This window comes from Podarcis raffonei, chromosome 5 (genome assembly GCF_027172205.1).
Source record: "Podarcis raffonei isolate rPodRaf1 chromosome 5, rPodRaf1.pri, whole genome shotgun sequence".
Classification (NCBI taxonomy): Eukaryota; Metazoa; Chordata; class Lepidosauria; order Squamata; family Lacertidae; genus Podarcis; species Podarcis raffonei.
The window spans coordinates 55245531-55272039 of record NC_070606.1 but is presented as its reverse complement, the minus strand read 5'-3'; the positions used below and the strand labels follow the sequence as shown (position 1 = coordinate 55272039).

Below are 26509 nucleotides of genomic sequence, written 5' to 3'. Positions count from 1 at the left end.
CCTTCATTCTTCCCAACTTGCCAAGATCAGTGTTTGCACATGTGTGGTGTCAAAATAGTGTGTTGGGTTTTTCGTCATGTGTTATAAATTTATAATAGAAAAGAAAAATTGCAAATTAAAAATGCAATAGGGATTTATTCAAAATATTTTCTTCAGTACTCATCACTGATTGATGCATGACATATGAAACAGCTGTTAGTGGATTGAATGCACATGACTCATGAGGCAAGTGGCAATTCAAACAGCAATATTAAAGATATACTTAGAAGCAAATTATTTTGAAATAAAGCAAGTGAAGCGCTTCCAACTAAGTTTGTCTACCAACTGCATGTTTTACAATTGGTTCAGTATCTGCCTTCAGTTAAACTAATTAATCATAATGTAAGTAAAATGCCCAAAGTACTACCAAACTTTTTTGTGTATTTTTATGAAATGTAAGAAATGTGACATAACTTACGATATAATTAACAAAAATGTACTACATTCTTGGGATCATTTTAAATGTAGCAGTGAAGAGTCTTTCCCTTGCCTTCAAAGGTTAGAAATGATATCTCATCTGATTATTAGCTTTTATATATATTCACTATGGATTATCTGCTTACGTCATTATCAAAGTCTCTTCTCCAGGTTCTCCCAAAACGCCATCAACAAAAAGTGGGATGGATGTGAAGCTGTATTTGCTCCAGGACCTTCCTTCATCAAAACTTAACCTAATGAAAACACAAATGGAAAACAACTTTTTTGGGGGGAAACACTGTTTAAGAAGATGTAAAGAAAAGGAACCACCTATTTGCTGTACATGGCAAAAATGACTCAGATTCAAGAACTTGAGCTACATTATACAAGACAGCTTATCGCAAACAGATTTTAGGAACTGCAAAGCTCCACAAAATATGGTTCCTGGCCATGTAAGTGTCTTAAATATCAAAGCACTGACAGTGGAGAAAGACGAACATAGGATTTCCCATGGGACTGGCATTGATTTTACGTCATATACTGAATGCCATGTGAAGCAGTATGGCCTGAGTGTGAGTCTTCAAAATAATCTCATGGCATTAGAAGAATGTGAAGTAAAATGGTAGATGGATCAAATTCAGTGTTGCTAAATGCAAAACACTGTAGGGGGCGGTTACAATTATCCATATATCCTGCAGGATTCTTAAACAGTAGATTTATTATGTATATAAAAAGAATATATGGAACTTTGTCAGATTAGAAGATGGAAGGGTTTGTGATTACTAATAATGTTTTTGATTCCAGGCTCCCAAACCTCAGGGGAAGTGAAGAAGTTCAGCTCCTTAATATTAACCCAAATGACAATAGGACCATTAAAGGGTATACTCTGTTGCACATCTTGTGTGTGAAACTGTAATAATAGCTTTAGTGCGATCAAGAGAGAAAGCATGTCAGTTTCTTAATTGGCATATCTTGACACTTAGTTAAAATATTTAGTCACGGCCCGATTGCCAATGGCGTGTAATATATAATGAAGGACTTCATGACTAATGAGATCAGAGAAGTTACAGTAATTACCAGAGATGTCTTATAGGCAGCGACGTATGTTTCATGGCAACCAAAACCCCACCTTGATCCAGATAAAGAACGCTGTGTTCTTCTTCAAAGATCTGGAGAAATACATTAAAAAGGACTAAGTTTAACTTGCCTTAGTCTGGGAATGCATGCTTTCTAGGCAACACTGAAATACATAGGTCACAGTTTTGCAATCATATCAGTAAAAGACTTCCTAATGGCCTTGGTCTACTCTGTGATTCTGCTAGGATTCAATATATCAAATACACAAATGCTGAGCTTAGAAGAGTTTTGCAGGATTTTGCTGTAATCCAAGCCCCTCTTCATATATACTTGGATGCAGTTGTAATCATCACTGGTAACAATCCATTGCTTCAAGCTAGTTCCCCATCTTTGCCCCCACCCCCATTGTTCTGCTTTGCATGCAAATAGCACTTCTTGGGAAGTGCTTTGCTTGTGTGCTATGTAAATACATGGACTGAGGTTTTGAAATGTCATTGGAAGCAACCACAGAGATGACACCAACCACCACGTTCTGAGGGGGTCTAAATCACAGACATGTTCACCAAAATTTCCAGGGAAGAGTGACTGATTGTTAAACCACTCTTAATAATTGTCACTGTGAGGGGGGAAGGGGTCTCCTAAAAAATCAGCACTCTTAACAAACTACAGCTCCCAAGATTTTTTTGGGGGGGAGCCATGACTGTTTAAAATAGTATGATAGTTCTAAATGTATAGTACAAATGGGGCCCTTAAGCATGTGCTGTTTGCAACAAGAAATATGGACTCAGAATAACATGCACTGTGGGCAAGAATGATTTCCTTTTTGATGCTGATACAGTGGTACCTCGGGTTACAAACACTTCGGGTTACAAACTCCACTAACCCGGAAGTAGTACTTCGGGTTGCAAACTTTGCCCTAGGATGAGAACGGAAATCGTCTGCCAGCGGTGTGGTGCCAGCGGGAGGCGCCATTAGCAAAAGTGGTTTCTGGTTAAGAAAGGACCCCCGGAACGAATTAAGTTCGTAACCCGAGGTACCACTGTATTATCATTATTTGTATTCCCTTTCTCCAAAAATAAAGGCTCAAGGTGATTTACCCAAAAGATAAGGAATCGAGTCCATTCCTCTTCGACCCACTAGAGGGTCTTGTTCACTAGAGACACCACTTTGGTTATCAGGAATTAACTCTCCCCGCCCCCAATAAATATATATATCTATATGTCGTATATGTTTTAAATCAGCAACCATAAATGCATTTGGAATTCAGCATGCTAGCAATGACCCTCAACATTATATGTTTAGAAGGCTAAGTTATTGTCAGTTCAGCACTTACTCTTTGCTTTGTTAATTCCACTTAAGTATGTACTTGACTCCACTTTACGAGGGTAGTTATTGCACTTTAATTAAACGCCAACTACTTACTAAAAACATATTTACTGATGTGCAACAACCATGCATTGTTGTCCATCTCATTACCTGATTGCCAAAGCTCATTACATGTTGGTACTCAGGCAGGGAAACAAAGAGTGGAGAGAGGAAGAACTTGTTTGGAAATCGCAATTTCTAGTTGTGTGAGAGATGAACAGAAGGTTGTTCCTATGAATGGTAACTGATAAGCAGGTATTTTAAAGCTGAAATTCACACATCCTATTGAATTTCATCCTATTGTAATTTATGTGAAATTTATATTTCACAATATAAAAAGTACCAAGCAACCTGGATTCTACTAGTGGTAGGTGGCACTATTGGGGTGGGTTGGGGGATGAGTCCAGCAAAACAGGCTTTGATGTGGTTTGCTTGCCTCATGATCAGGGGATTACTCCTGAGTTCAGGCTTCTTGATGGCCACAATGTGAACAGAATACTAAAGTCTTTAGTCTTATTTAGCAAGGCTCTTCTTTTGTATTCCTCTCTCTTTCTGGATCAATGCCAGAGTTATTTTTAGCATGCTATTTTTATTCTCTTGTTCATATCAAAAATAGGTAACAAAAGGCGTGATAGGATGGGGATGGGGTTCCTGCCAGAGGGTTTGTTAAATGCTGCTTCAGCTTTAATTCGTTACCTGCGTAACTTGTCAAGTCAGCAGAGTGCCATAGCCCTTCAAAATGGCAACTGCTATTCTCACTTTCCACTCAGTGATGCTAATGATTGGAGACTGCATCTGAATGCATCCCCCTTATCTCTTGATCAGTGGAGGTGCTGGATATTATGGAGAGAGACATATCCTAAATAGGCTCACAGATGTGCAGAACAATAAACCACTACATTGCACATTACGCCTAAGTACTGTGTTCTTGGATTTTAAACCTTGCATGGATTATAGTACCAAGAACCTCTGTGAAACTAATGGTTTCAGGACAAGAAAGGTGCTCCATTTGCCATTCTCACTGTCTCTGATCTGTCTGATGGACCATCTAGAGAAGACAGGGGTTGATCTGGCAAGACCGAATTCAGATTCTCAAGGCCACAGCCTCTAGCTGCCCAGTGACTGAAACATTGTTGCACCCAGCATTTAAGAAAAGATTGGACATTCTCTGTGAAATTCAAGATGAACCCATAAACCCTTGTATCCATTCCCAGAATGTATGCAATTCCAGTGTTTAGGCCACAATTCTAGGGCTCCTGAAGGCCTCAGTGGTACCTCTGTTTAAGAACTTACTTCGTTCTGGAGGTCCGTTCTTAACCTGAAACTGTTCTTAACCTGAGGTACCACTTTAGCTAATGGGGCCTCCCACTGCCGCCGTGCGATTTTTGTTCTCATCCTGAGGTAAAGTTCTTAACCCGAGGTACTACTTCCGGGATAGCGGAGTCTGTAACCTGAAGCATTTGTAACACAAAGCATTTGTAACACGATGTACCACTGTATTTGCAATTGTGGACAGCTTTCCGCTGGGGTATTCATGAAATCTGGGGAAAAAATAATCCCCAAATGTGTGCTGCTTATTGGGGCTGATATTTAGGGGTATTTAAATGTAGCATAAGAAAAAACAGGGGGGGGAAACTGCCTTACTGTTAGTTTATCTAGTCCATCATCCCTGCCCATGTTGGCTGGGGCTGATGGCTGTTGTGGGTCAAAACAACTGGAGAGCATTAGGTTGGATAAGACTGCATTAGATAGCTATTAAGCTATATCAGCTTTGTATTTTAACAAAAAACAAGTACTACTGAATTCAAATAAGACCTTTTCTAAAAGGTGCTTGGGATTGCAAAGCCTTAGACTATGAGTAAGGCCTATTGAAATCAACAGGATTTACTTCTGAGTAGGCATGCATAGGCTTGCACTGTCAAATTTACTTTCTAATTAATACTTCTGTTGGATTTTAGGAGAGGTTTCTATTTGCCTTGAATTCACTGATTATCTTGTGATGGTGGTGGAATCTGCAATATTTTCTGAAGGCTCTGATAACCAAGGAATAGAGTTAGTATGACTTGCATTATAAGTTAATAAGAATATTTTACCGCGAGTAAGGGAATGTAAATAATGAATGACACTTTCCTGTTCTCATAAAATAATAAGAGCAGGAGCAAGGATCAACAAGAGAACCAGAAAGGCAATGAATTAAAATAGAATAGAGGCAAGTATTTATTTAAGCACCTAGACGTCTTAGTTCCTGCTGTAGCTTGGTTGTTAAGAATGTGGTAATGTTATAAAGGGGATATAAAAGATTATGGTAGTGTTATAAAAGGACTGGCTATAATGTTGATAACAACAGCATCTAGAATTGTATCAGATGAAGGCACTTGAATAAAACATGGGGAGCAGGTAAGCCCTGCCCTGCATAATCAATCACAAAGTGTGCCCATCAACCTTGTTGGGGCCCGCCGCACTCAAATATTTTATTTGGGGGGGGGGCGAAAGACCTCGGCCCTAGGGGTTGGCTCCTAAGGGCAGGAAGCCCTAGGTTGTGGCTCTGGTTTGGCTTTGTGAAAAGTTTTGAGTTTTGAGCCACAGGTCTTGCCATGAAATCTGGAGAGGAAGATTGTTCAATTCAATGTACAAGCCCTGAATTTTCCCCACCCCCCAAAAAAATTGAGATTTTTTTTCACATATTCCAAGCAAATGAATCCAAAGCCATCCAAGGTGCTCAAGAAGTATCTGCTCTGCTGCCTGACGGTGCTCATGAGGATTTGTGCAAGAGTGGCCATCTACACAAGCACTCTGAAAACTCATAAAAGCCCTAATAAATTGCCTTTAAAAGAGTAGCACACAGGTGTTCTGTAAATACAGAAGTCTTACTCCTAATACGGTTGATGTTTTTTAGCTACAGAATGCCTTAAGTTTACTTGCTAAATGTTACTTGTAAGGTGCATCATCAAGGACATAAACCAGCTAAACATTCTGTGGTTGTGGGGCTGACTCTTATAGCAGCTGAAGAAAATTAATATCCTCCAGGTTAGTCAATTTCTGTGGTACCCAAAAGGCCCAAACAGCATGGCAAGCAGCAGTTGTTACAAGAAGCATCCATTTAGACCAGGCATAGGCAAACTTGGTCCTCCAGATGTTTTGGGACTACAACTCCCACCATCCTTAGCTAACAGGACCAGTGATCAGGGATTATGCCTATGCCTGATTTAGGCAAAAGGAAGACTCATATTATTTTTGAAACAATTTCCCTTTTTGGTCACAAGATAATCTTTAACTGAATTTACATCATACTTTATATTTATTTTTCCACCTCTAACCAATGTGTTGTTTCATTATGATTCTGCTCCTTCAGTAATGGGAGCATGATCCCCTGAACTTGGATCTCACCTTCCCCATGGGTCCTGGAATATGTGAACTGATCTGGTGATGGATTGCATTTCTTCCAATTTTGTAGCAGTGGCTTCAATTCAATGACCTTTGTTGGGGGTGAGCATATTTTTAGGTTCCACTCAGTCATTGTGCAAGTGGAGAATTTGCTACTGGGCAAGATTTCTGCATCTTGAGACTCCTACACTGAGCTTTCATTTGAAGAAACAAAGTACATTTCTAGTTCTTACGACTTCATATTTTTTAAAAAAGAAAATTCCATAACGCATAAATCTTGAGGATATAAATGTAATGACTTGTGTTGAAAGACTCTTAAGGAAAATATCATGAGAATACAGATATCAGATGAATACTGAATGAGCACTGAAGAGTAACTCCTACAGACTGAGTCAACTTGCACAGTGAGTTCACAAAGGCTGTGTCTCAGGCTGTGAGAATTTTCTGAATCATATTCAGGGATAACTTCTGTATTTAACCTAAATTTGGCTGTTTGTGACTTTTGGCTGAGGCACCACCAGAACCAGTGATGCTCATCAGCCCTTGTGCAACAGACTTGCCTAGCTCCCCTCACTCTACAACTCAATGCAGGGGTCCCCTCATCCCAACTTGCATCACTGAGTAGCAGCCACTTCTACTCAAACACATCTCCCCCCCCAAAAAAAAACACACCCATATATACACATGATGTAGAACAAGAAATAATTCCCAGAGTAGCGATTCAAAGAGCAGGAGTGGGCCTGCAACATCTAGAGGGCAATGTGAAATTAGACTGGGGTGGGGAGGAGCGGCACATGCAACTCTGAGCTACAGATTCCCTACCACGGCACAGCTACTTTTTGCAAGTAGTTTACATTACCTGGCCTCCACTGGCAATTCTTTTCATTTGCTACTCACTTGTCTCCACGTGTTTCCAGCATCAGATGAAACAAACATGCTGATATCATTGTCCGACAACTCATTTCCAATATTACCTGTAAAAGAAACCCCACAATTATCTGAAGTTAACAACTTAAGACTGTGTATTTTTGGTTTGAAAACCACACCACATGGCCAATTTAGTACCGTAAATGAATCCTGGTGATAAGCGTTTATACAGAGCTTTCAAACATTATGTTTAAAGTGCACTATGTGATGGCAACAAACCTGTAAGATAAATCAGTACTGTTTTCATGACGTTCAATTCCTGAACTGTAGGGTTTGGACTAAATGACCCTCCAGTACTATGATTCTATGATGATGGTGAGGAACTAGAAAGCAAGAGACTATGACAGGGGTCAGCAAACTTTTTTAGCAGCGGGCCAGTCCACTGTCCCTCAGACCTTGTGGGAGGCCGGACTATTTGGGGGGGGGGAGGTGAACGAATTCCTATGCCCCACAAAAAAACCAGAGATGCATTTTAAATAAAAGGACACATTCTACTCATGTAAAAACACACTGATTCCTGGACCATCCGTGGGCTGGACTTAGAAGGCGATTTGGCCGGATCTGGCCCCCAGGCCTTAGTTTGCCTACCCATGGACATGCTCAGGCCCTCTAGTGTCAGAGGTGAGATTACAAGCCTTGTGACCACGATTCCACATTAACTGCAGTTTGAAGAGTTCAACTCTCAGTCTAAAAAGTGATGTAAACATCTATACATAGAACTGTAACATTTCCTACCAGAAGCCACAATGATGCCTGGAGCAGTATCTCGACTGGCAATGTTGCCTGAAGTGTATGGATTTTCTGAAACCTTCAGGTGTAGGTGAAGGGAACAATAGGGCTTGGGGGGGAAAGAGAGAAAATGCATGTAAGTAGTAGAGAGCATAGGGTAGACTTTCCAAAGGAACTTCAGAGGAAATCTCCAATTTGAAGTTGCCAAACTGCAATTTATTAAAAAGTTCAATTTTATTCATTTGGATCTAAATGGTAAGATGACCAATAACTGCCACTGTGAAAAATAATTTTGCATACATTTAGGCTATAATTGAATTGTCACAAACTGTACTTTTAAAAAATTTCCACTCTTATTTAACTGCAGACTTTACATTTCCCCCATTTACACCATTGTGTTTGTGTGTTTGTGTGTCTGACAACTGAGGATCACACCCCATGAATCTGATGAAATGGAATCCAGCTCACAAGTAAGTCTTTAAGGTACCACAATAGCCATTGTTCTTAAATCACTTGTATGTACCATGTTATAGGGTTAAGGATGCTCCACATATTCAACAGCTGCTAAAAGCAGTGACTGTGTCATTCAGCTGTTTGCCAAAGATGGAAAATGTTGTGGCAATGTCCTACCTGAACACCTTAAAGGAACACACAGGTGTGTGTGTGTGTGTGTGTGTGTGTGTGTGTGTGAAGGCTCTGTGTGCCTAAGAAATCCATGCACAGCAACCATTAGGCATGTCTCCACATCCACCTGCTGCCATTCCCATGTGACCTTTAGCTGGTGTTGAAGCAACGTTCTCACTGCACTGAAATCAACAGCAAAAATCCTTTTCACCTCATGAGTGTTAGCTGTTGTTTTAAAATTTTAAGTTTAGAACAGAAAGGGGTATTTGCCCTATCAAACAATATACCACTGCCAGCCTAAAACCGAAGCAGAAGTCAAGGTGATGCCCATTCACCTAGTATTCCATTCTACATATGGAAGCTGACCAGACCAGGTACTCCAACACACCTGGGGGTGACAGGCTACCACAGGGGGTGAAGGGCACCCCACACAGAGATTTGCCCTCCAACAGGCTGGATAGCTCAGTTGGTTAGAGCATGGTCCAGTTAACACCAAGGTTTCGGGCTTGATGCCTGTATGGGACAGCTGCTTATTCCTGCATTGCAGGGATGATCCTCGGGGTCCCTTCCAACTCTACAATTCCATGATTCTATAACATCTGTCCCTGTTGATTCACCAAGCCACCTGGCACCTGCTTGTTGCCTGCTTAAACAAATGGATATAAGCAGAGTAATGGATGAACGGTGTCTGATTAACTGTTTGGCCTGAGCTGTTTGCCTCCCTGCCTGCTTGCTCAGTCAGAGACCTTTCTTAATGGCATGGTCTGTGACACAGTGGGAGAAGGCAGCCAGGTAAAGTAGCCAGCCCAGTATAATTATTGTCACCAGCACGGCACTGGTGCTACTGTCCCCTGCATCTGCAACCTAAGTGGCTGGCCTACCGTCTGCCTAATAGCAGGTCTCCTCTTAGTTCTTGTTTGTTTGTTTTTAAATATACTTATGACATTAGATTCAGAGAGCAAACACAGGGGTACCTTCCTGCTTCCAGTGATGCTATTATTATTATTATTATTATTATTATTATTATTATTATTATTATTATTTTACAGAGAGGGAACAGCTATCTTTCTCCCAACACACAGCAAAGTTCTATCATTACTAAACAAAATCTGTAGCATCTCTCCAATGTGGTTGCTGGCAGCAGGTGGCAGGAAGAGAAGAACAGTGAATGCAAATAATAAAAACAAGGGCATATCCTCCTCATTCCTAATGCCCGGGGTTGTAATGTTCTCCAGAGGCTAGCATAATCCCTCAAAGATCAAAACAATCTCAGTGGCTACACATGCAAAAGGCCTACCAAGGTTACTTCCCAACCTGTTATTTACTCAGTTAATAAATAACCGCAAAAGCCACTGGGAAGCAGATTACCACTAAATGCCAACAAGCTTTGTATCAGATGATTCATTCCCCCGCCTGCCCAATGCAAGGTGAGACCCCTGGGAACAAAAGTGTTCTTCACGTTCTTCAGCATTTATGCCTCTTCAGAGAGGCTTTCACTATGGTGAAGTCAATATGGCGTGTGCTGCCAAGAGGTGAGTAGGATACCAAGTACTGGGAGGTGGGGTGTGATCTCTTGTTGATGTCACAAAAGGCAACACAAAAGAGAGGGGGGGGAAGCAAACATGCAGAGCAGAGCAGAATCAAATAAATGGGCCTGTCACTACACAAGAACAATATACCAAACACCATAACAGTAACTGACAGCCTTGCAAGGGTCACACATTGCAGCAATCCAACTGGGGATGTTACAAAGCAGCAAACTCGGTGGACTGAAGAGCATCTGCAAAAGGCATGAAGACTTATGTGCCTTGATAATGTTATCTATTCTGAAGGGCAAGCTGGGAAACACATCTTTAAAAACCAAACTCATACACACCACCACTTCCTTGGCATGTTTAAACCATGAGCAATTTGAAGTAATTTACTCAGCACTGCAACCCAGTTGAAGTAACTGCCTCCTCAGTCTCTCTCCTTTTAATACTTTCATATTGGGCTGTTTAAGACGGCTGCTGTATTTTACAGGGTGAAAGTTTAACACAACTCTCCCCTACTTTGCTTTGATGGGCGCAGCACAAGCTGAACTTTTGCTGGCGTGTTTTACTCCCCTTCCTCCTCTCTGAGGCCTATGGGAATTCTCTGCCCTATCTTCGCGGTCTTCTCTGAATCTCTTACACCTGCCATTTGACAGACTTCCACGCAATATGATGACCCTATATGTTGGAGGAAAAGTTCTACCCTCTCCTTCTTAAGTACCCTTGAGGACCACAAGATGGCAGACAAATCCTGATCGGGTGAGGAGCAAAGAAGCGCAGACTAGCCAAGAAACTTGAGGAGAAACGAAAAGGAGATGTGGGGAGAGAAGCCTTGCAAGGCTGACACATCTCTACAGAATTCAGCTTCATTTTCCTGATCCTAATCTTTACATGTATAATCAAGAGTGAGCTAGGCATTCTGCCCTTTATGCAATAACTTCAAACATCTGCCTAGAGTACATATGCAATGCTATGGCACTTGCTCAGGTCCCAGATTGTTGTGAGCTGTTTAAAGTGCAAGAGTCCAGGTGGGTTTCCTTGTCCTTCTCAAGGTTAGGGGTAAATGTCTGAACTCGTCACCATACAGAATTGCTCTGATAGTGCATCTTCACTCTTGGAGCAGGGCACTGGGACAGTCCAAGAGGTGTTAATTAGGTTGGTCTGCTGAAATGAGTTAGTGAGGTGCATGTGACTGGAGAAAAGGGAAATATACAGCCTTTCATGAACTTTCATGAACTTCATGGTACTTAATTCACTCTGGTGGTCCGTTCTTAACCTGAAACTGTTCTTAACCTGAGGTACCACTTTAGCTAATGGGACCTCCCGCTGCCACCGCACTGCCACAGCACGATTTCTGTTCTTATCCTGAAGCAAAGTTCTTAACCCGAGGTACTACATATATCTGGGTTAACGGAGTCTGTAACTTGAAGCGTCTGTAGCCTGCAGTGTCTGTAACCTGAGGTACCACTGTATTTGTTTCCATTTTAAGCAAAGGTCCTACATATCCTTTTTAGAGAGACTCAGATTATGAGACAAGAAGTCACACATTTTACCACAAGTTATTGTGTAGATTTCCATATCATTACCTGGTACTATTATTCACACCAGGGTCACCCTAAGATACCTAAGCATACAAATATCCAAATTTGTCTCCCATTTGCACCTACAAAGAACTCCCTCTTGCCATCTGACTTGGCACGAAGTCCATCCTGTATTGCCAAAACTGAATGAATCAGGGAAAAGGTTCAGTAAAGCACATGCTCCCCCCTTAAATACAATAACAGCTTGATTCTCATTCCAGAGATGCTAGAAACCTCCATAATGGAGTTTTCACATAGTATGTACTACTGGGGAAGAGGCAACCCTGGAGGAAGATACATTTATTTTTAATGGATCATGTCATTCTGTTGTCACAAAAAGCCACCCCCACCCCATTGTCCCCACAAACCTTCACTTACCAGGAGGCAATGAACCGAGTTTCCTCTCAGATCTGTGTCTGGGGCCTGTAGTAAGTGCCAGTCTCTTCCTTTATTGTAGGTGATGAAAGTTTTCACTTGGTTGTCAATCTTCTTGTTAGCCAAGAACATTCCCTTTATCCCTGCTACCTAGGAAAAATTGGCATGGCTGAAAAACAGATAAATTTGACACAGATTGTGCATGCATTGTTACCTGTCAAATCCAGCTTTGGGGTATGGTGTATAGCCTGAGTATACAGCAGACTCTTGGGTGAAAAATGCATCAAAGGCCGCCTTATAAACCACAGGCTAGAAAAGGAATAACATAAAACACCACTGTGGATTCAAAGTTCAGACACTGTAAGGGAGGGTTTTGGCAATAAAAAGTCATGAAACAAAGATGGGAACATAATGGTCTGGATAGGATGGTAAGTTAACTTAATGAATCCCAAGTAATGAAAGTTTCCCATTTCCTTCTGACTCCTGCACCGCCTTGTGCCTCTCTGGAGGGCAACTTCCTTTCCGGATGGGGTACAGGGGGTTGCCAGCAAAGGTGGAAACGGTCCAAAGTTTTAACACTTTGAGTCCTGAGGTAAGTGATGTTACGGAAGTTCATGAAACAACTTCCCCATCCTGCAAGTAGCCTTTTACCTCATCTCACATCCTTCAGGAGGCTCCCTTAGCTTGTTTAGAGCACACATGTGGCTGTAGGAGGAAGGAGCTGGGCAATTTGTCTCCTTTGAACTTCCTTAACTTAGCTATGTCACCTGAAATTTTTGGTTGTACCATATAAGACACAGTAGTTGGTTGGTGTAGGTGTGATTAGCTCCCTCTTACAGTTGCTACTGGAGAAGAAGCCAAAGCAAATATGGAGGTTCCTGGAGGTTCCTGCCTTTCTGGATCAGACTACCACCATATTGTTTTGTGAGATTGCCATTCAGATGCTTCTTGGAAGCCCAGAAAAGGGCACAGATAGCCTTTCCTTCCATAGCAATGGAAGCATATTGCCTCAGAACTTTTCACCACCAAGCCTTTGATAGACTTATCCTCCATAGTCTGATCCTCCTTTAAAAGGCTACCCACAGCATCCAAGGGCGTGCTGTAGTTGCCTCCTGCATTGCAGATTCTGCACTGTGGAGGAGGTTGAGTTAGATGACCTGCAGGTTCCCTTCCAGCTCCATTATTCAACAATTCAGTGAAGCCATTGGCCACAAACACATGTTGTTCCTGCTCTCTCATTTTTATTTTTTTTCCTGTGGAAGTAGTCACGTCGTCAAGCAGCTCCCTTAGGTCTAAACTTCAAATTAATGAAATGGAAAGAAAAGAAAAGCAAGTTCAAGGCCTTCGGAAGAGACACAAAGATGGTTTACAAATTTGAAAAGGGCAATTTGTTCAGCTCTAAATAAAACTGAATGGGATGCAAGAAGCAACATGAGAAACAGCTTTGCTTTGTCAAACAGGTCTGGCTTTCCCTATGTGCTGGAAATCAATAGCACAATATCTACAGCAGCATGACAGACAACCTGTCACTGTGCCAATTGCTAGGTTTGCAGGAGGATGAGAGGGGAGGGCTAAAACTTTTGTCTTTCAGCAGAGTGTTTCTGGTTCCTGCAACACGAACTGCTCCCTTGGCAGGGGAGTACAAGAACTGATACATAATGTCACCCAAGGGGCCTTTTTCTTCTCTGCTGTTATTATTTAATTGGCACCCAGCTGCAAAGTATTGTAGCAGCAGGAAAAGTTACTTGCATTTTAACTTCGGTTCTTAATGACGATCTGAAGAAGAAGCACAAATAGAAGCTGAATGAGGGCACTTCCTTTCTTAGCACATGAGGCAGGCAGCGTAGAGGCAGGAGGTGGGACCCCCCTCACCCCGATGTTATAATTTATACTTAGAGTATGCCTATGAACATGCAATCTGTGTGCATGTCCTGAACAATGGCAGGTATGGTAGCAGGAGTTTGGGGACATTTTTTTAAGCAGTAAGAATGCAAGATGCGGTTGAAACTATCACATACACATTATGGTGGTGTGGAGCCTCGTTTATTGCAGCCCAAAGGAACTTGTAACACATGAGTGTCAGGAAATGCCAAAAGAGATGGGCACAGTTCAATGGCAGGGCATGTCCTGTGCATCCAGAAGGTTCTGGGTTCAGTTCCCAACATCTCCAGGGAGAAGTAAGGGAGACCATCTCCCTTCAAATCCTGGAGCACCACTGCCAATCTGTATAGACATTACTGAGCCAGATGGACCAATGGTCTGACTTGGTATAAGGGAGCTCCCTGTGGTCTTATGTACTTCTGAACTTTGCTGTAACTTGGTCTTTGTGGAATGACTTATAAGGAGGGGTTACATTAACCAGACTTGATTTCTTCAACCTCCCTCCAAGTTGCTTTCACCAGGATGAAAGGAAGCTAAAACACAGTGATTGAGTCTCCCACAAGCCCCAGTGAAGTCAAGATTCGTTTTCAAGCTGTATGCTGAAATCTTGGGGAAATTTCTAATGTGTGCATGTCTGGCAAGGTGTGAGTTTGATAGGGAAAGTACTCCAAAGGAGGCGTAAAGTACTGTGCTCCAACCCCTGCCCAAACTCTGATTGTAACTTTCTTTCCTGTTATTTTGATACAATTGCGCTTTGCTCTCGTGCTTCTCTCTGTGGGAGATGCTAGTCATGAAAGACTAAAAAGCATTTTATATATCAGGTAGAAAAATGTTCTGAATTTCTGTGACTCCGTCTTTTATGATGCTAGTCATAAATCTTTTCTTGGAGTGAGAAGGCACAAGCCACCTTGGAAAGTGCTTTCCCGCAATGTTAGTGCACAGATGCAGTGCAATCTTACCTTGTTCACCTGGAAGAAGGTACAACTCCTTAGTAAAGGCCTTCCCACATGCACCATTTATAGTGGTACAGTTGCTGTTTTTGACCTGCTATTTTAATGGATTTGCAGCTGATTGTCTGTATCTTTGGTCACATGTTGCTATTATTAGAGAGTAAGTGCAGAGCATTCCTTTGCACACTAATGATAGGTTGAACCCAAAAGCAGAAAAATTCTGTGGCTTTAGTCACACCCTGTATACACCCTCTATGTCCCTCAAGCCAGTAAATTGCTGGAGTTATAAGCATGTGAATGGATTAGCCCTTTTGTAGTTTTTATTTATTTAATGCCAAGGATTCCAGAATTCTAGGGGACGCGGGTGGCGCTGTGGTCTAAACCACTGAGCCTAGGGCTTGCCGATCGGAAGGTTGGCGGTTCAAATCCCCGTGACAGGGTGAGCTCCCATTGCTCGATCCTAGCTCCTGCCCACCTAGCAGTTTCAAAGCAAGTCAAAGTGCAAGTAGATAAATAGGTACCACTCCGGCGGGAAGTTCAACAGCATTTCTGTGTGCTGCTCTGGTTCGCCAGAAGCGGCTTAGTCATGCAGGCCACATGACCCAGAAAAACACTCTGTGGACAAACGCCGGCTCCCTCGGCCAGTAAAGCGAGATGAGCGTCGCAACCCCAGAGTCATTCGTGACTGGACTTAACTGTCAGGGGTCCTTTAACTTTACCTTTTTTATTCCTGAATTCTAATCTTGTAGGAGTATAGGAGAATAGAAAAGGAACTATGGCAAACTATGGTAGTCATGATGAGATTTTGCTGGCAGCTAGGAATTGCCATTGTCTTTAAAAAAATAAGAATAAAAAAAACAATTTCCACAGTAAATGTATTATAATTAGAGGTTGGGGAAGGCTGGCTGAGGACAATATGTTTTTTGATGAACACCCATGAGCATTTTTAGAACTGTCACCACCTTTCCCCACACATGCAGCCTCTGATTTCCCCCCTCTATTTTCTACATCTTTCTAATCCATCCATGGATCCCCCCCCTCCCCTCCCTGCTATCTCTTCTTTATCTTCATTTACCTCTAAGCACTCATCATTCATTGCAATCCTGTTGGGAGACTTGCACTGGATGGCTTTCAGCTCATCCCCAGTCAGAACAATCAGATTGAAGGGAACGCTTTGTGCCAGCCTTGGTGTCAGCCAATATTCTTTCTATCTAGGCAATCAGCAGATACGACATGACCAGTCTGATCACATCAATTTCAATCCAGACTGCTATGAACTGTCAGCCTAATAATACAGAAGCTTTTCATTCGATCCCTCCTCCTTCCCCCTCTTGGGATGTAGGACACTTTTACATAATGCAGTGAAACCACTCCTCAACCTGATGGTAATAGGAAGCAACAGCCTTTTCAACAGCCTGCCAAAGCTTGGGGTGGGGGAATTAATAGGGAGTTTTTTTGGGGGGGGGGAGAGAAAGAAAGAAATCATCCTCAGTGTGATCAGGAAATGACATGACTATTCCTTCCCAGTTTTGTCTGCTTTTAAACATTGCCCATTCAGGCTTCCTGGATGGTTGTGTCAAGGTGCTTACCTGTAAAAGATGTTCTAAGTCACGTGCAAAATCCACCTAGGGAATTTCACATGGAGGTAGACAGCACAAGGATTCTGCTTTTCAGTCTGTACCACATTTTTCTTTAGAGCAGGGGTGGTCAGATGGAAACCTTGCACAAATTTATCCAGCGCCTGGTGGTTTTACTCAAAGCTTGGCAAAACGTTTGCCCCCAGTCTCACTCCTAAGTCAAACGTGTTTCAAAATGCTAACAGTTGGAGATAGAGCACATTTTGACTTTGGAGTCTTGATGCAGTTCCTGAGTGCAAGTTCTCAGTAACTGAGCATTCCTGACTACTAGGTAGAACTTAACTCTGTTATACAGACTGGCTGTCCACATAAAGGATAGTTGATGTGGGAGAATACAGAAGTCCAAGGCTATTGTCCAGAAAGGAGAGTGGTCCTCAAAAGTGAGGCACTCAGTTCGACTGGAATTCTGTACATGCCCTGGGACTATGAGGTTGTTTTGGAATTGCTCAAAGCAATGAGTGTATCACTACTGCAGGTAATCAGAGGGAGATACAGGAGTTACTTCTCTCAGGGGAAGTTCCTATCATTCCCACTAAATATTCTCTCCATAGTCACTGCTATGCAGGGGGATTTTTCTTGCAATACCCAATATGCACAATTATGATTATGAAAGTGCAAGCCTAATCAGTCCCCATAATTTCTATCCTATATAATGCAAGCAGGCACCCTTATTTAGCTTTCATTAACTCAGGTCAGTAATGGATGCAGGCTCTTGCAGGCATCTTCCCATGGGTAATTGGTCCATATTGATGTTTCTTGGTAAATATTTTCACATTTCCTCATAAGGGGCATGTCAGTCACCTGACTGCAAGTTCTGATTGTCCAGAGACCTCTTGTGACTTCCTGTCTTCTTTCTAATGGGAAAATTACATTGTGAAATCTACTGGCAGATCGCTCTTTGGGCAATATCCAGCTAAACTATTTTTCTAGATACCACCCAATGTCATTTATTGATCTTCTTCTATCCAGCCCTGTCATTAATGAAATTACCCTTTGTATTGGAGCTAATGCCTGTCAGGGAGTCTAATTTTTATAGCTGTGTACTTCCCAGTCCCCATTTTGTTCAGTATTCTGCTCAAGGGACAGCTCCACTTTGTTAAGCTTTCTGCAATCCTCCAAAAGGGGTGTTCCATGCTGCTCTTTTCCAAGGCTGCTCCAACTCCAAAGATGTCTGCAGGAGTCAGAATTCTTCTTCAGCCCAGACAGAAACTTGTCTCCTTTCCATTTTAGAATCTATGCCAGAGAGATCCCTGAACCTAGCTGTGACCGTGCATCCTCAAGTCTTGGTGAAACTCAGGATATCGCTTCTCTTTAGCACCTCTTCACTGGGAAAGGTAGTTACGAGTGGAGATGAATGTAGCCCTTGTGCAATATGATTTACCCAACTCTTGTCAGAAAGACAACATATTCTGCACCCACAGAAACGTCCAGCTACTCTGGGCATCCCAGCCTTAGTAGGGGATTTTTGTGTGTGCATAAACTAGAGGTGACAATGTGCCCTATCGTCACATACCTCATAGAGGTCTATCATCACATTGCCCTCCAGGTCTCGGCTGCTCTTGACATTTTCCAAAGCCAGGGTGAAGTAGACCCCTCGGGTATCAGAGATGTAGAGATTATATGTATCGTTCTGGTTCCATTCCTGGACTGCAGCAAACACCTGATTCTCATCAGTGCTGATGACGTGCATGTCCTGGGGGAGAAAGCACAGAGAGAAGCATCATTGTCGGGCATCTCACTTGTCTCTGCTCCAAGGGCAAGGCAGGGTAAGCCTCGTGGAGGAAGGCAGAGATTCATTATGAAGTCTAATCAGAAACCAAAGTCAATCTACTTGCATGTGCACATGCATATTTTACACATTCTCTCTTCTTCAGATATATGCACAGTAATAATGAATTGAGGACACATTAACTGAACATTTACACTGGTGATGGTATTGTACAGTAGCAATGGAGGATGAGTGTATTAAAAGAAACATAGAATATTAATTCCTTTCTGTCCTTCAACAGTGTGAGAAAATTCTACAATTAGGAACCACTGTTCGTTATGGTAAAGGAAATGCCATAGGCTAGGGATTCTCAAACTTTCTATGTCCAGGGTCCTTTTGCGAGCTGGTTCACTCACAAAATGGTGGCGCAAGAGCAGAGTCAGCAACAACATGGAGGCACATGGAAGTGGCAACTGCTATAACCAGCAGGCGGTTACTAACATTATTTTCTCTTGATGGGACCTAATTGGTCTTTGGGAAATTGCTAAAATCTTTGCCACAGTGATTTCCCAGTGGAGACAAGTTATATACTTCAGCTTTCTTCAAGTTAATAGGATGCATTGTTTCTGGAGATAGTCTAACTCACCCTCCCCAGTTTAGGCAGAATTTGCTGATTCAGAGGATCTAGAGGGTAGAAGTTGTCAAAAATTAGACACCCTACACCTGCATGCCTCTCACAGTATTATTACTAATATCATTTCGCTCCCCACCCCTTCTCATTTTCCTTTCATATATAATTTCAAACCTAGCCCTACCTCCAAACTGCCAATTTCTTTCATCCCTCCTCTTGGTGCCTTTTACATTCATTTCTTCCTAAAATGGCTTCCCTCTTTTACAACCTTCTTCTCTGTTCTGAGATTATTAATACATCTTTAAAAATATTGACTTTGTATCTCCACGCCCAGCCCCACCCCCCATTGTATTTCCTTCAATGTCCCCACCAGTTGTTCTGCCTCAGTAGAGGGAAGAGAAGCTTCACGCCTCAGCAGGAGACTGAGCAGGAATAAAGGATGAGCAGGGTGTAGGGATACACACATGTGACACGGAGGAGCCAGAAGACTACAGTAGTCCCAAAGGCTTCTGATTTTCCTCTCCCTCAGTCTATGCAACCCTTTTGCTTCCCTCCTTGTCAATCTCTCTCTTCCCTCACACTCAGCCAGCCACATTGCTCATATCTGCTCTTTCCTTTCCTTTCCTTTCCTTTCCCCTCGTCCAACTTTGTATGCTATTAGCTTCACTTGCTAACTAACTCCTGCTCCTAGGCATGCCTATGTAGTGTGTAGGCTACTGCACTACTAGGGGGCAGGCTGCAACACTGAGGCCTGCTTGGTGGTCCCTGGGCCACAGTTTGAGCAATGCTACATAGGCAGTCAAGTAATCATGTGCTTATCCCTGTAATATACCATACTCAAACCTAGATATGTAGGGAAAGGGGATCTGTGCGCCATTCCCGGTGAATTAAAACAGTAGGGATGATGATGATTCCAACAATGAGGTTGCATTCCAGCATCCACTTGCAGACTGGACACAATGATGCTTCCTTGTGAGTAAGCATGTACAGGACTGGGTTGCACATGACCAAGTAATTGTGAAATCTGTAAATCCAGCAGTGTCGAAAAAGCATATTAAATTCTTTAAATGTCTGACTTTCTAAGCTCCTAAAAAAAAATTGTGTTTTCTGTTAAAATAAAATGTGCAGATCAGATTAACTGATGTGCTGCTTCAGTCCCCTATTGGTTATGCGGATACTTACAAAGCAATGTCTTTAATTTCTTGTACTATTGTACCTCATAAAGATTTTTCCAGGAAAGCCCCCAAAACTAATGCTACGGTAGCATTTTGCTGTTCCAAGACATACACGTCTGTCCTCGGTGTCTAATTAATACGTATCTGCATTTTTAACACAGATGACCTTAACCTATTTTTCTAGCAGCTCAAACATTAACAAATAAATGATGACTAAAAATCCAGAAATAAAAATCTTTCCATGGAACAATTAAAGGAAAAGGAGAAAATAAGACTTGCATCATTGAACTAGCTGCCACAAAGCTCTTTATCTACATTTACTGGCATCCAAACTTCTATTGGATACTGCAATTGGTTAAACCCAGTCAGCCCTCCCAACTATAGGATTAACGGTGCAGAGCTTTGTGGCCAGAGGGAACAGCTATTAAGCAGGTGCCTCTTGTTAGAAATCTCCTTCTAGACTTTTGCCTCCATTATCCAGATTTCATTGGCAGCCTGCCATTCAAATTCCAGCTTGGACTGATCAGATGCCATTGCTTGGTTTAGGAATAGCCAACCTGACATTTTAAAAATAGTCATCTGCTAACACAGGGTTTGGAGACTGGAATGACAAATGCACGAGGAGAAAGCCTCCTAGGTATGCCAGTTCAGTATTCATAACTTGCAGATAACCAGGCAACTTCTTCCACTCTGTATTCAGACAGAAGATATTTTGTATTCTTGGTTGCTTTGAGTTAACATTGTGCTCCCCCCCCCGCCATTCCCCGCTCCCTTCTTTATTGTCTATATATTGCCAGACTGAGGAATTGTCAGCAAACTTGTCGTGTGCAACAAATACCACTCAGATGCACCACATAATGCGTCCCTTCTTCTTTGTGTCAGACACAGTAATTCGCCTGTTATTTCTACTGGGTAAATCATACCATGAAACAATCTTCCTGCTGGCAAAGAGAAGCTAAATACAGGGGGCTGGAGTTGGAAGTTGTACCACCACCATCCTTTTCCATGGGAAATAAAGACACCTCTTGCCTTTAGAAAGAACAGGAGGGAATGCTGTCTTCCAATTAGTGAATGCCCCCTGACACTGGCCGTGACACCTTTCCCATACATCTGCCTACAAAAGCATCAAAACACCAGCCTTCAGAATTCCCCAGTCTGTATCACTGCAGGATAGTCTGCATTAAGATGCAGCCCATCTGTCTGGCCTTTATACCTTATGTCTTTACAGGGAAAGAACGGCATTATGCACATGACTTTGTTTGGGTGAATGTGAAGGGCTAAAGGTCAATGCTTTCAGAATTGCCAAGATGCTGCGAGTGCCCTTTTCTCAGCTGACCAGGGGATCCTGGCCTTTTGGCAGATTTAATGGCATAAATGTGATATCTGATTTGTTATCTTGATTGAAGATGCTGTCAGCTAATTTATAGTGCGCATTGGTGGGTTTCCCTCCCCGCTCTATAGAGTGTTAGGTCCTGTTGACCTGCTAGTTCAATGATTAAAAATGAATGAGGAGCACAGAGTCTTTCCACTATCACAGAACCTGGGACTATAAAAATGATCCGGAGGGATAGCAAAGTTCAGAAAGATGAGATGGGGCATAGGCTGGAGACTGAAAATGCAGAACTACCCAACAAGGATAAACATGCTTGAATGACAGTAAAGAAAGGCAGGTATTAGGAGTGAAATTGTATATTATGGTAGATTCATTTAGAATGTACTCAATCTCAATTCATCACATTGCTACCTAGGTAGAGCAATTATATCTGGTTGGTGGCTCTGTAAACAATGCACAGAATCATGCATCACTTCTATCCTTTAAAAAAACAACCTATCAATGAAATCCAATTTTTCTTATCAGTTGTAGATAAACGGCTACATTTTCTGTTTTAAACTGCAGTTTTGAGGTGTTCATGAATTCACAGTATGAAAGGTAATGATGGACAAATTACCTGTCTACAATTATTCCCAACCCCTTAAATTTGTAGCTTTGGGGAAATGTTGACCACACTGTTGACCACCCAGTACAATCTGATTGCATTCCACAGCCCTCTGAAACATGGAGGAGTTTCACAGCAGCTGGAAGGCTTCTCTGAGATTAGAAAAGCTGGACATCACTTTCCCTAAGAAATAGCTTGTGAGGGTGCAAACATTTCACACACTGCACTAATAAGTGTGCTTAATCAATGTGCATAAGATATATATCTCTCTATGTAGAAGAAGAGAATAATAGATTCCATAGGTTAATCTATCTTCCTTTCACCAGGCTGGAGTGCCGAATGTTATATAAGCACTGGAAAAAGAGGCAGGCTCATTGCCTTATAACCAGCCATAAAGAACAGCAACAGCAACAATCTACTAAGTGCCTTAAAGAACCCCAAAGCACTTCACAATGGCTGTGTTAAAAAGAACAAAAAGACTAATCTAAGAAGTACAGTACTATAAGAAATGGGAAGGGAAACAAAAGCAGAGGAAAGGAGAAGGAGAGGAGATACAGAGAGCAAAGGCTTATCTTATCTAGAGGATGAGTCTCACAACCTTTTTAAGGGTCTGTCCAATATTCCTAGAATCTGTTTTCTGTTTGGGGCAGTGGACTAAGCTGAGACTTAGCACTCAGGACACAAGAAAGTAGCAGGGTAAACTGGCCACACTAAAGATCAGACGTTGCTGGCCTGGTGGGGCAGAGCCACAGCAATAGCCTCCAGAGAGCAGTGTTGCTGCTGCTCATTGGATGGAGGAGGGAAGAGGTGGCAGCGAGGTCTGGACTGTGCAAAGGCACTGGTGAGAGTGCCGGTTTGGGCTTCACTGTGTGTCTGCACAGCTGGTCCTCACCACAGACTCATCCCTCCTGGTAAATGGCAGGATGCTGCAGCTCTGCCCCATCAGGAAAACTGCTGCTGGTTAGCACAGATTGTAAGAGAGGCACCTATTCATTATGGTAAGAATATTCAGATGCTATCCTCCCAGCCCCAGTTTCTAATGAAAAAGTCAACAACACATATCCATAAAATTGGGCCAGCCCAGACACTGGCAAAGGAAAGTTCCATGCCTAAGGCATTGTAATCACTGGCAAACACTTTTGCGCTGATAAACGTCCATCAAAGTTTATGGGAAGAGTTTCACCCCAGACATTAAAATTAGAACTTGGAGTTGAACTAAATACCTTGTATCTTCCATCAATCTATTTTCCATCCACTCATGCTGTAACTCTAAAATTCAATATAAATATGCATACTTGGCGACAGAAGTATGATTGTAAAGCAGCTTTAACAAAATGCTGCAGGTAGACAATGTCAGAGACATTTTGCAAATAACACAGTTGACTGCTGTAATGATGGACCACTAGAGCTGGTCCACGTACAGACCGGTTGGATTAATTTTGTTCTATCTTTTAATGTTTGGTTGAATTATGCCTGGGCCATTTGTATTATTTGCCACAACAATGGTCTGATAGTAAATTAATTTGTCTGATCTATGTCCCTAGAGAAATTCCAGATACGTGCTTTGTCCGGTAGGCACTGTGTTTATGGAGGTGATAGAAACACTCACAAAGCAATATGCTGGAAACCAAATATACCAGTCATTATGCTGATCACAACTGATTCAAAATCACTAGCACAAAAAGAGTAACAATAGTGCAAAGCCATCTACAGTTGCGCCAAACTGATAAACTGTTCCTCTTCTATGAAATTTGCAGGTCTCTTCTATGTTTAATATGAATCATTCTCACTATCGCTGCATCAGAGGCACATGATTTTACCATTTATTTTCACCCAAAGCAGCAGAAACATCAAGGTGAGGAATCTAGTGATCGAGCCACTTTGTCTGGGTACCAAAATTCCACAAGCTACTGTGGTCTCTAAGAAAAGCTTTACACGCCATTGATTTTATTTGGGCAGAGTAATTGAGCTGAAAGAGATTAAAGTCTCTCTAGTCATAAAGGACCTTGCTTGTTTCATTTCCTTTTGACTGTGCTGCGCTTTGTTCATTTTTAATAAAGGCAGCCACCTGCTTTGATAACAGCATCCTCAACATGCCTTTACCACTGTAGCTCTGTGCATACAGATTTAGATGTTCACCCTTTGAAGATATTGTGAGATTGTAATGAAGCACCTTGTTGCCTTAAATATCACCCTGTCGGTGGATTCAACAACATCTGCGTCTTGTGCTGGGTGACAGGAAGGCCTCTTGGGGCTTGTTAAGGCAACTGACACCCGAAATCAGTGGAAGCTGCTTGGGAACTATTTAATATGAGCAATTTCTACAAGGAATGGGAGAAGCTAATATATATGCTCTGTCCAATAACAGGATAAATCCTAAAAACATGAATCCAGCTAGAAAGCCAAGGGGAATCCTTAAGAAGGAACACACTCACAACATATACAGGAAAGGTGTTCATTGTTACTTCCAACTTTTCTGCCTATTCTCCACAAATATAGCTGGCTGTATAGCTAGGTGGGATGGGTGAATCTGTCAATCGCTGTGGGTTAAACTACAGAGCCCAGGACTTGATCAGAAGGTTGGCGGTTCAAATCCCCGCGATGGAGTGAGCTCCCGTTGCTCAGTCCCGGCTCCTGCCAACCTAGCAGTTCGAAAGCATGTCAAAGTGCAAGTAGATAAAGAGGTACCGCTCCGGCGGGAAGGTAAACAGTGTTTCCGTGCGCTGCTCTGGTTCGCCAGAAGTGGCGTAGTCATGCCGAGTGACACCGGCTCCCTCGGCCAATAAAGCGAGATGAGCGCCGCAACCCCAGAGTCGGTCATGACTGGACCTAATGGTCAGGGGTCCCTTTACTTTTACTATAGCTAGCTAGGATGGGTGAATCTTTCAATTTTGGTTTCTCTCAGTCCCCACCCCAACTCCAGCACTCTTCTTAAGTTCAGTTCTCCACATTTCCACACCAATTTACATTATTATTATTATTATTATTATCATTATTATTTTAAAGTCCTCAAGAAAATCCATCAGCATTTTTGCATATTTTGTTTAAAAGGCAATTTCTCCACAAAAAGAATTGTACATCTTTTAACCATCCATAAAGTCATGTAAAATAGTAAGTAAAGACAGTGATTAGCAATCATCCATGGTCCCCATCACTAGTGAAACTATGTGCAAGTCTATGCAACTGCTTTAGAACAAAATACTCCTCTTATACTTGCCTTGGCATCATCCCCTTCCATACGCTCCCTCTATCAACATTTAGATTTTGCAATGCCTACATAACTGACCTGCTTTTTTGCTTATATGTTAGATATCAGGGTCCACTGGGGTCAGAAACAAATGGCATGGACCAATTAGGCCAACAGGCAGAATTTGGAACAGGCAGATATGGGACCAAGAGCTAAAGACAGATAACATAGTTATCTGACTGGTGGTTGTCAGGTGTGGTAAGGAGGTGGGTAAGTAAAATCTGCAGCAACTGGCACTGGGAATAAAGTCTCTGGGCTGCCAAAGCTCCCAATTTGAGCCCCCTGGTGTATTGTTTGTTTGTTTGTTTGTTGTAGTTTTGTAGTTGTTGTTATATTTCTTACCCACCCCTCATCATGAGGTTCCCTGCGGAGGGCAGTTACAACAATTTAAAAATACAGTATTCGTTAAAATAATCTAAAATAAAATAAGGACTCAATTAAAGCAAATTGCATTACATTATATTGCAAAACACCATTATTTACTTATTACATGTGTATTTTGCCTTTCCTCCATGGAGTTCAAAGTGTTATATTATGGTTCTCCTCTGTCCTCACATCAACCCTGTGCAGTACATTAGGCCAGGAGACAGTAATTGGCCAAAGGTAGCCCAGTGTGTTTGTGGCTGAATGGTTATTTGAAACCTCGTGTTCCCAAGCCTTATGGTGAAGGAAAGGTAAGAAATCAAATTTAAAAAACAACAACAAATAAATAAAAGTGAGAGCCAAGGGTGCTGGCATTTCCATAGGGAGATGTCTCAGTGTCATTTCCTGAACAAAGAGACCACGAACCATTGCATACTGAAAAGCTGGCAAGGCATTTCATAGGCCATATTTCCAACTTGTGACATAATGGAACAAATTGGTTTGTATGAAGGACAGCAGTCCTTAATAATTTCCCTGTCCCTCGAGTTTTGATTGTGTAGTGATTTAAAATCAAGTTCTAAGTGAAATTTGCTTCCTCCTGACTGACGGATTTTACACGGGCTTTCTACAAGTTTTAGCTCCAGAAGGCAGTGATATCCTTTTAGGTTCCACTGCTTCATTGTTCTTAATTAGGGAAGATGTGAAGCCAACACACAAAGGCGCTTTGTTCTTTAATCCCCATTAAGTTACATTAATAAAGCAAAATGTGGGAGCTACTGGCACAAAGAAAAAGGAAAAACATTTTAAGAGAAAACCACAGATGTCACTAATGATTAAAATGAAACCCTAATTAGTAATTTCCACCAACTCAAAAGTCAATCTGCATTTTGAATGGATGTCCTTGGCTAGCTGTAATATTGACCTTAATGGA

At 42.0% G+C, this 26509-nt stretch overlaps 1 protein-coding gene across 6 annotated transcripts in view; it reads right to left on the bottom strand.

The window, feature by feature from the left end:
• The window catches only part of SORCS1 (sortilin related VPS10 domain containing receptor 1), a 362307-nt gene that overhangs the window by 58828 nt on the left and 276970 nt on the right, over window positions 1–26509 (bottom strand). For all 6 annotated transcript variants that reach the window (XM_053389262.1, XM_053389264.1, XM_053389265.1 and 3 more), the window contains exons 9-14: window positions 18031–18210; window positions 12053–12199; window positions 7945–8047; window positions 7180–7256; window positions 1534–1625; window positions 603–710 (exon numbers count right to left, since the gene is read on the bottom strand). In XM_053389262.1, coding sequence (XP_053245237.1) covers window positions 603–710; window positions 1534–1625; window positions 7180–7256; window positions 7945–8047; window positions 12053–12199; window positions 18031–18210 — 707 coding nt within the window. The remainder of the gene's footprint in view (window positions 1–602; window positions 711–1533; window positions 1626–7179; window positions 7257–7944; window positions 8048–12052; window positions 12200–18030; window positions 18211–26509) is intronic.